Source organism: Astatotilapia calliptera, chromosome 3 (assembly GCF_964374335.1).
Source record: "Astatotilapia calliptera chromosome 3, fAstCal68.1, whole genome shotgun sequence".
Classification (NCBI taxonomy): domain Eukaryota; kingdom Metazoa; phylum Chordata; class Actinopteri; order Cichliformes; family Cichlidae; genus Astatotilapia; species Astatotilapia calliptera.
The window spans coordinates 74,288,135-74,299,020 of record NC_137424.1 but is presented as its reverse complement, the minus strand read 5'-3'; the positions used below and the strand labels follow the sequence as shown (position 1 = coordinate 74,299,020).

The window sequence follows — 10,886 nt, the reverse complement described above, 5'->3', positions numbered from 1 at the left end:
TAACTGCAGCAGCAAAGTGCACTCCCACCCAGCTCCACCATTACAGGGCCAAGTGAAGGAGGAGCCACAGACGTCTGCTGTGTGGAGCCTCTTTGATGAAAGAACTACAGGAGATGCTGCAAAGAGAAATACTACAGCTGATGTTATGATGGAGATGAAATGTTATCTTGAGGAGCCCCTCATCCAACAAGGAGAAGGCCCACAGAGCTGGTGGGAGGCCAAGGCCACAGTCTTTCCCTACCTGTTGAAGGTGATGGAGGGGAGACTGTGCATTGTGGCAACATCTGTTCCTTTGGAGGGTCTTCTCAAAAACTGGGCAGATACTAAGGAGAAACCACATCAGCCCATCCAAGCTGAGGCAGCTGGTTTTTCTGAATGTCGACCTGCACTGAGGACAAACTGTTTGGCTGCTGAGTTTGGTTCTGTTCTGTGGATTTGTTTACAGTGGGGCTTTTTGTGTTGAATTAAACTTAAAGGTTTGATTAAAATATTAAACAACAGTAAGAATGCCTGCTTTTGTAACAGAACAAAAACACAAAATTAGGCAATTATAAGGCTTTTCATAAAAACACTACATGCAAAAGGGTTTGTCAGCACACAAAGCATTCACATTTGCCAAGTAAAGCTAAAGTATGAGGCTACAGAGGATAATAACTTAAGAGACATTTGGGAGCCACGAGACGTGCAAGATAATCCAGAGCTTAGATCTAAATAAGGAAGTCTTAACTCAGTAATGGAGAATATCCTCACACATTAAGAAGCACCGAGGGAGGGAAGTCCTTCATCACTCTGTCAGTCAGGTAGGTGATCAGTGAAGAACAGCACAGAATCTATGTACCTGCATGTTCAGCTCAATTTGTGGATGCAATAAGAAGTAAAGTGAGAGTGATCAGCTTACCAGTGACTGTGATATTAACCAGGTTACTGATGGCACCATTACTGGACTCACACCAGTAAACTCAGGTGTCGTGAGGCACCAGCGTACTGATTGAACATGATTGATCACGTTGCTGTTGTCCCCGCCCATCTCCACACTCAGCCCTCTGCAGTTTGCTTGTGTTTCTCCTCACAGTCCAATCAGAAAAGCTTTGGTCCTCCTCACAGATTACAGTCACAACATCTCCCTCAGAGACATCAGAGCTGTTGGGACTCACGATCAGACGAGCTGCGAGGAAGAAGAGAGGTTAGATATCACTCACGACTGAACTTCTGGGACCGCTCCGCCCCCTGGTGGCCTGATTTGATAGTGAAAAATTATTTTCTACCAGGCTGCTGTAATAAAGCTGTGGAATCAGGACTGAGGTTTCGGGCATTTCCCCTCGGCTATTTACAAGTAAGAAGAGCAAACATCTGAAGAGGCACAAGCTCCAACATTTTAGTAATATGAAGAACAACTTTGTTTCCTGACCAGCACGTTGTGGCCTGCAGCCTTCATAGGTTTAAGGTTTAAAAACATTTTTAGGATTATTTGGTTCAGTGGAAACTACTGCTACTGACAGTGAAAACATTTGCAGACCTTTTCAGAGGATGAGCATTTGTTCGAGGGTCCACTTTCTGCCCTGAGCCTGGTTCTGCCGGAGGTTTCTTCCTGTTAAAAGGGAGTTTTTCCTTCCCACTGTCGCCAAAGTGCTTGCTCATAGGGAGCCATATGATTGTTGGGTTTTTCTCTGTATCTATGAAGCGCCTTGAGGCAACTTTTGTTATGATTTGGCGCTATATAAATAAAATTGAATTGAATTGAATTCTGCCAGCTCTTCATTTCTGTGTATGCACAGGATTCTCTCCCTTTCCTCTCCTTTCACTGGTGGGTGAGAGGAAGTGGGCAAATTCTACAAATGTCATTTAAAGATTAAACGACTCACTACATGTTAGCTAGATAACACACATGTCTTAAAGATATAAAGACCTGGATGGCCGCTAACTTTCTGCTTCTTAATTCAGATAAAACTGAGGTTATTGTACTCGGCCCTGAAAATCTTAGTAATATGGTATCTAAGCAGATTCTTACTCTGACATTGTTGGGGATCACTCCTGAATTTACTTAAGCCTTAGAAAAGTAAAGTAGCCTAACAAAGTAGCTAAAATCGTGGACGTACAGCATTTGGACAGAGAGAGTGATATTAATTTTCTTTGCAAACAAACAAGAATCTTCAGGGTGCAATGTGTGCTGGGCAGCAGCCAGGAGCGAGGTCTCTGGTGAACCAATCCCTTGCTACAGATTCTAGCGAAGGGACGAGGCGTGTCACATCTCTGGTGGGGATGGAGCCTCAGTGCTTCTTTTAATATCTCTGAGCTTTCCCAATCACAACTATCTCTACTGAACTTTGGCTCCGTCTAAACAGTTCTTTGAATTACTTACTAAAACAATATATGACAGTAATGAGAAAGTGGCCACTTTCATGAGTAAATCATGTAAGCCTTATAAGATTTACTTATATGTAGTCTATGTTGTGATTCTACTGGTGTTACTGGTTCTGCTGGTGAGACGATGTGTTCACAGGAAACTTGAAGGTTTGTACATATTCATTCTTATTCATCGTGGTATTTTGTTTCCATTCTGTCATCATAATTTGGTCCATTTAGATTCTTAAATCATAAAAGTGTTTACTTTAACTCATTTCAGCAGATGGAGAAGATGACATCACCAGTGACATCACATACAGTGTTGTGAAAGCATCAAATCCTCAACACCCTCCAGTCAAAGAAACCAGAGATGGAGGTTTGTGTGTTCACCCAGGTGTCATCCACATACCTGAACCAATGACTTGGTGGTGTTTCAGGGTAGGATAGCAAAGCCCTCTTTCCCACGTCTTCCATATACAAGTTGCCCACAATGGGTGAAACTGGGGAGCCCACGGCACACCCACGTTCCTGCCTGTAGAACTGACCCTTGCATGTGAAACAGGTGGAATTAAGACACAGTTTCAAAAGCAAGCACACCTGGTCCAACAGCCTTGTCTTGTTCTAACTGCTTCAGACAGTCTGTCACCCTCGTCCTGTGACCACTTCCTGGGTCTCTTTCAGTCTTCAAATATAAAGTTTTTACAGCTTATAGATTTTAAGTTCTGCTCCAATTATTTGGGTAAAGATAATAAACACTTTGATGGTCAATAAGTGAAAGTGAAAATGTGATAAACGAATAATATAATTAATAAATAATAAATAATTATATTTTTTGATAAGTGAAGTTCACTGAACTGAAAGGAAATTTTGGTTTGATGATGGTTGACATGTTTTCCAAATAGAAGTTTTTCCTCTAGTGAGGAGATGCAGGTGCAGCAGAGCATTGCTGGAAGAAATGATCCCAAGGGTGGAATCTCCTGAGAAACCTTCAGAGACCCAGTGAGAAGTAGGGACCATAGCTGACAGCCCAGGCAGGGGTTGAGGTCAAAGGTCATGCTGTTTGGGGACCTACTGGTCATCATGAGAAGATTCTGGAACCACAGCAATGACCAGAAAGCTGCACTGGATGGAGAGCTGTGCCACGGGGCTTTCCAGAGGTAATCACGAGGAGATTGTGGACAACAGATGGAGATCTGAAGGATGAGGGGAGCGTTCCAAGCTCCAATCGACAGTGCAGAGAGGAAGTTCAAGGATGGCATCATGATTCTGTGAACAGAAAGCAGAAGCTATGGTGGTGACGGGGAATGACTGACAGCAGTTTCCTATGAACATCACCTAATGCTGTGTCACTGTGCTATGCATGCTTTGACACTCTGAAGAGGGTCTTCCTTTGTGTCATTGTTGTTGTCATTTGCATCATGAACAAGACTGCTGAAGTGACTCAACAGGTGGGGTTACAACAGCAGTAAAATCATTGAATCCAATACCCTTTCCAAAAAAGGTTTTCTGCAGAGACGAAAGGACAATAGAGGAGTCATAAGTATCCCCCCACAGGAAGAATGCATGAAATGAGGTGATGAGGGTTGATAGAGGCCATAAAACAGGAGTGCTGACAAAGGCCTGCAGCCTTGAAGATAACTGAAAGCCACATTGACAAACAGCAAAACTAACTGGTGTGTTTGTTATACCCATGTCTGCATACATTTGGACTCTGGTCATATGGACAGTGATAGAAACAACTGGAAGAGACATTTATGAAGCTCTGAGGAACTCAAACCACTCTGCATGTGTGATTTACACACCTGGAGGAGATGCACCACAAAGCTGGAACGATTTTGCAAATGTTAATTTCTATGTTTGACTGTTAACATTCATTTGCTTACTTGGAGGGTGTCAATGGAAAATTGTATTTAGTAGTCAGTATAATCTTTTAGTGATATAAGTTTGCATATGGTAGAATGCTGCATGTAACATTCTAGGGTGTTCACCCCACATCCTAGGAGCATGAGAGAGGTCGTACCTTGTCTTATTGTTTTATGGTAGGATTAACGTAGCTATGTCTGTTTTAGTCTAAGTGCCTTTTGGTTTGATGAACTGCTGGACTTTGAGACCAGCAGGTTTAGGGAAGATCTTATGGGGCCACACTCCGACCCCCCCCCCCCCCCCCCCCCACACACACACACACACACACCCAATGAAGTATAAAATAAAGACCGGGGCAGTTTCTCAGGCGCGAGTCTCTCAGTCCGGAGACTGCCCTTGCTTGCAAGAAATTCTGTGTGTTTCTCTTCTCTGAGTCTTTGCTGAAGAAGTATTTTAGAATATATTCCTTAACAGAGAGAACGATGCTCGTCACAGTTCTCTCCATCATGCACGAGCAACACAAAGAGCTCTGGTGACTTGCGTCTTGTCTTTGCCATTGTAGTAGAATTGTCTTGGCGTTCCAGCAATAGGTCTGTGCTAGATGAACGTATCAGCAACCTTCAAACACGTGTGGAGAATTCATTATTTCTTTGACAGATTCTTTAGTAAATAACAGAAAAAAGAAAGTAAGAGAAAAATCACCTGCACAAGTGCCGAGGTAGGTCTCCCTGCAGAATTGGTTTTCCCTTCATCAGGAGCAGCGCTGGGCTGTTTAAATCACGGACAAACAGGATCCTACAGTTGTTTATGTTTTTAAACCCATTTTGCACAGAGAGGCATTTTTTGGAAAATGCATTGATAGTAATGTTGAATATTATTACACATCAAAAAAAATAACTACAGTAAAATAATCACATCGTGACGCCTCTGCCTTTCTAAATGGAGGGACAGTAACTGTGTGTGTATGTAAGCGTGTAAAACCTGAAGATGGTAAGATTAACAGTATTTTGTCTCTATCTGCCATTCTGCTATTCATCTCAACAATAACGTGGCGCACAGCGTGGCGTGAAAATAGCCACATGCAATGGAGCAAAATATGGGTGTGTGTGGTTGGAGGATGTGTTCATGCGCACAAAGGGGGGGGGGAATTTTTCTTGTGAAACAAAGTTTGGGAACCACTGGTTTAAACGATGTTAGCACAGAAATATTAGCTTCTGTCATGACTGATGAAGTTACTGGTTAATAAAGTTTCCAGTAAAGTGTTTAATCGCAGCCACAGACTGACGGTAAATATCCCGTTTTTCTTTAGTGCATCTGTAATAAATATGTGCAAGTTTCAGTGCTTCGTTTAAACTGTATGATACTTATACTGACCCAGGGTCAGTGTAAAATACAATCCCAGCTGTGTGAACAAAGCCTGGCTCCTTTAATCCTGCATGACAAACCTCAGGATGCAGGTTATTATTACTCTTTCCTGCTGGCACACCTGTCACGCCTGAGAGTCAGCTAGAAACTTACAGTGACGTGGACATCATGCAAAGACTGCCAGACTCTGTAATACTGCAAATGATCAGTGACTCAGGTTAACAAAAAAGAAAGTAAGAGGAAATTTAATTCTATAAAACGTGAAAAATTCCACACACATGTAACTCACCACTGTGTGAAGATCACAGGGGAGAAATCGTTTCTCTGAGTCAGAGATGAGTGTCAGTAACACAGAAGTTGTCATGGTCCCCGCACCTCTCCAGCTGACAGCAGTCAGGCGCTTTGTTTTGTTTATTCTCCTCTCTCGCCTCTGCTCTCCCTTTCTCTCTCGTCCTCTCCCACTCTCTCTTTCTCCTGCCGGGGCGGAGCTCAGTATGGGCTCCTGCTCCTGGCCCACGCACCTGGAGATGATCAGCACACCTGCCGCTGATTATGAGAATTGGAGTCCTACTTAAGATGGCGAGTCTGCTCTACTCGTCCCTGGATCGTTGAGCCGTCAGCGTCAGTCGTCCTGCACTCTGCAAAGTTTGTTCGTGAGTACGTCTGAACCAGGAGACTAACTGTTTCTCTGTCTGTGTATAGATTTCCCCTGGACCTGTTTTCCCTGTGCACGGTGACTGAGCGTGAGCAACAGTGATGGAGGAAAGAAGAGGAGCTGTGTGTGGTTGCGAGGGCTGTATGGAAATCTCCCCTCCCTGGACTCCTGCCCCTTTCACTCCCGGACCCTGGAACCCCTTTTTCCCAGACACCGTTGTGTGTGTGTGTGTGTGTGTGTGTGTGTGTGTGTGTGTCACCGTGGAGAACACTGTAAATAAATTCACTTTTGATTTGAAGAAACTTGTGGTCTGCGCCTGAGTCCGCTCCACTAATCGTGACAGAAGTAAAACTCAGTGTCATGCAGTGACTTTTACACAACCAGATCAGATGAACCAGCTCACACTAAAACATTTTGCTGCACTCTTTACACTTATTTCTTTTCTTTCTGCTTTCTGAGATAAAAGCTCTTTATCAGTAACTTTTACAACTTCTGGCAGGTTAATGTCTGAACTTTGGAGTGAAACACACCCTTAGTTACAGGAAATAACACCACTGTCTGTAACTAAGTGAATCCACCTTAACACCACCTGTGTGTGTGTGACTGCATTACACTCCCACTGCTGGGAACCTGAACAAGAACCAGAACAAAGTCTAAAATAGAAGCTGACAAACAGCTGCACCACCGAGTGACACTTTATTTTATAAACTTCACAACAGGTTTCATGTTGTGACCTGTGGAGGTGAAAAGACACAAAACCTGTTTTACAGCTTTTGAGCTGCAGGCAGGATTGAAACACACCTTAGTTAAAAGTCAAACAGCAACATTTGTCTCCGCCCCTCACGTCACTCAAATGCGACAAACCAGGAAACAGGAAGTTCTTCGTCCTCAGTAAAGAGAGACGCACAGACGATCAGACTGAGCTCAGACCAAACTAGCAGCTTCCTCTGAGTGAGTCCAGCTACAGGAGAGAAAAGTGGAAAACTCCAACACTGCTGCTTCAAGCTGCTGACGCTCCACACACTGAATGTGAGTTTGAGCAAAAACACGACTCAAAGGAAGTTTCAGTGAAGGTGGTAGAGGAGGGAGGGGAGCCAGGACTGACTGTACTTCCTGTCTGCTGTTTTCAGCTTCACTCACAGACTCAATGGCTTCCAGATCAGAGGAGGATCTCTGCTGTCCGGTCTGTCAGGAGGTCTTCAGAGATCCTGTTATTCTGTCATGTAGCCACAGCTTCTGTAAAGACTGTCTGAAGAGATGGTGGAGAGAGAGACCAACACACGAGTGTCCAGTTTGTAAGAGAAGATCTTCAAGGGAAGAACCACCTTTAAATCTGGCTTTAAAGAACCTGTGTGAGTCGTTCTTACAGGAGAGAGATCAGAGAGCTTCAGAGGCTCTCTGCAGTCTGCACTCTGAGAAACTCAAACTCTTCTGTCTGGACCATCAGCAGCCAGTGTGTCACATCTGCAGAGACTCAGAAAAACACACCAATCACAGATTCAGACCCATCGATGAAGCTGCACAACAACACAAGAAGGAACTTCAGGAAACTCTGGAGCCCTTAAAGAAGAAGTTAAAGGTTTGTGAAGAAGTTCAAGTGAAGTTTGATCAAACAGCAGAACACATTAAGGTCCAGGCCCGACACACAGAGAGGCAGATTAAGGAGCAGTTTAAGAAGCTTCACCAGTTTCTAGCAGAGGAAGAGGAGGCCAGGCTGGCTGCACTGAGGGAGGAAGAGGAGCAGAAGAGTGGGATGATGAAGGAGAAGATGGAGGCTCTGAGCAGAGAGATAGCAGCTCTTTCAGACACAGTCAGAGCCACAGAGGAGGAGCTGAGAGCTGAAGACGTCTCATTCCTGCACAACTACAAGGCTGCAGTGGAAAGAGTCCAGCGCTGCCCCCTGCTGGATGATCCACAGCTGCCCTCAGGAGCTCTGATAGACCAGGCCAAACACCTGGGCAACCTGACCTTCAACATCTGGAACAACATGAAGGACATGGTCTCCTACACTCCTCTCATTCTGGACCCAAACACTGCTCATCCAAACCTCATCCTGTCTGAAGATCTGACCAGTGTGAGACCAGGAGGAGAGAGGCAGGAGCTTCCTGATAATCCAGAGAGGATTGATTTGTTCTACTCTGTCCTGGGCTCTGAGGGCTTTAACTCAGGGACTCACAGCTGGGATGTTGATGTAGGAGACAGTACACCGTGGGAACTGGGTGTGTCAGCAGAGTCTGTGCAGAGGAAGGGAGACATACTGTCTGGATTATGGACAATATGGTTTGATGAAGGTGAATACTCAGCACACTCACCATCAGCTCCTCGCACTATTCTCTCAGTCCAGAAGAAGCTCCAGAGGATCAGAGTGAATCTGGACTGGAACAGAGGAAAGCTGTCGTTCTCTGATCCTGATACTAACACACACATACACACCTTCACACACACTTTCACTCACAGGATGTTTCCATACATTGAAACAGTTGATGAAGTGAAGGTGTGTCCGTTGAAGGTGTCAGTGTCAGTGCAGCAGATGAGTTGAGGATGATGATGTTTCTAATGTTGTTTCCTGTCAGTGAGTTGAAGCTGTTAAACTGCAGCTGTCCTCCTGCTGCCTCGTTGTTCCAAAGCTCTTTGTTTCTCTTTTAGTTTCACTGTTTCTTTCTGTTTCTGCTGTCCACCTTTTCACATGGAAAATCATTTCACTGTTTCTCACTGAATGACTCCCCAAACTAGATTTGAAATTCTATCAAGTTTTTAATCATTACAAGTGATTCATGTTTCTATTTGATGTGTAAATGGAGATGATTTAGTTTGCTGGGATATGGACTGACATGTGTTGAATGGGAAGAGCAGTTTGTTGTTGTCTTCTTGTCTGTTTATGACAACAATAAATATGTTGTTGAAACAATGATTCATGTTTAACTCCATATATGAAATGTTTCTGCTCTTTGAATTCTGTTTGATTAAAGACTTTCTTCATGACACAAATGAGATTTCAGTGTATTAATAGAACTAAATAAGCTCAGAGTTGAAAGGCTGGAGTATTATGTACGTGCTTCACTGTCAGGATCTTCAGGGGGATTCAAAGGGAAACATCAAACTGCTGTAATGAGATAAACTAGTTGGGCTGAACACACTTATCTGTAGTTTGTCTCCATCCAGGATCATCAGAATATAATGAACATGTGTGAAGAGCCACAAAATGCTGCTGCCCTCTCAGCATGATGAGCTCCAGCCTTTGTTAGCAGGACAACAGGAAACATGAGACAACTTTCAGAGACAGTAACCAACTGTGGCCACAAGATGGCAGCAGCTGATCTGAGATCCTTTATTGGACAGAAGGACTCTGCTCTGTGACGTCATCAGAGAGACGGCCTTCACTCTGATAGATCTGACGTCATGTCTGCACTGCGATGATGAAAGCTGATAAACACATTGTTATTGATCCATGAAATCACCTCTGTCCTCTCAAGTGTAGCTGTTTACAGAGCTGAAGAAGTCCTTCATCATCAAAACAGACAAACATGTATTTCCTGTATTAAGTGACGTCATCCTCACTCTGACCTCTTACATACATTCTGTTCAGTTTTCCTGCTGTAAGAAATAAACTGTGTGAAAATAGAAATGCAGGGAAACATCCATTAATCACAGCTGAGCCGTTTGTTTCTGACTCACATTCAATGAGGCTTCAGGTGTAAATACCTCAGAAGTGTTTGTGAGTTCAGTAGAAGCAGACCCAGTCGACCATCATGGCCTCCACAGCACTACACAATGCAACAGAAAGGCCTTCATCATCTGCTGAACCACCTCTGAACCACGACGCTCTCCCTGCATCTAAAAGCTGTTAGTCAGGATGAGATGCTGCTGTGATCGCTCACAATTTACCTGTGAGACCTTTGTAAATATTGTCTTTGTTTCTGGAGGAAACACCTTTAGTCTGTTTGTATTTGGAGTGCAGATCTGGGCGTCCATCACTTTAACCTGCACACGTTTAGTTATTGAGTGTAGTTGATGTTTGGCAGCATTTTATAAGTGACAGTTCATGAACGGTGAAGGAACAGAGGACGCCTGACCATCCTACCTGTGTCAGTAAGAAGACTTTCATCACAACTTCACAACTTAACACAACTGAAACCTGAATTCAGTGTTGCATAGTTTACTAACAGTGTGTGCTGACACTGAAGTTAGCAGTTTGTTTCCTAAGAGCTGCTGGGACAAACCACAGTGAGCGGCTACAGAGTTTAGTTAAGGTGGTTCTAACATGTGACCTGTTGAATTATTTACAGGGATTTATTTTTCATTTAAAGCATCATTTGTGAAGTTTTTATGAAGTTTACTTCTTTTATGTTCTTTGTGTAACGTTTAGATTTTCTTCTCTGGTGTTTTAACTCTTCAGGTTTCCTGTAACAGAGATGTAAACCACCGTTTTCTGATGCTGCTGCACTGGGACATAAACACGGCCACTTTATTAGGCACACCTTGCTGGCTGCAGGTTATAACCCCTGCTGGAAACATCCCACAGATTTGGATCCTTATTGCCATGACAGCACCACACAGCTGCTCCAGATGCTGCAGGATGCTGGTCAGGGCTCTAACAGTGAAACTTTACTGAAAGTAAGAAACCTGAGAGGAAATAAACTTTGACTTTAGTAAGCTGAGC

General features: G+C 43.8%; 1 protein-coding gene and 1 long non-coding RNA gene across 2 annotated transcripts; both read left to right on the top strand.

Annotated features, from left to right (window-relative positions):
• Nucleotides 1-5,090: 5,090 nt before the first annotated feature.
• Nucleotides 5,091-6,528, top strand: LOC145425841 (uncharacterized). Its single transcript, XR_013906602.1, has 2 exons — nt 5,091-6,192; nt 6,274-6,528. It is a non-coding gene; the product is annotated as an uncharacterized LOC145425841 (long non-coding RNA).
• Nucleotides 6,529-7,108: 580 nt separating this feature from the next.
• LOC113019692 (nuclear factor 7, brain-like) lies at nt 7,109-9,851 on the top strand. Its single transcript, XM_026163506.2, has one exon. It carries the CDS (start codon nt 7,374-7,376, stop codon nt 8,763-8,765), a length of 1,392 nt encoding a protein of 463 aa, XP_026019291.2. The 5' UTR covers nt 7,109-7,373; the 3' UTR covers nt 8,766-9,851.
• The last annotated feature ends 1,035 nt before the right edge of the window (nt 9,852-10,886 follow it).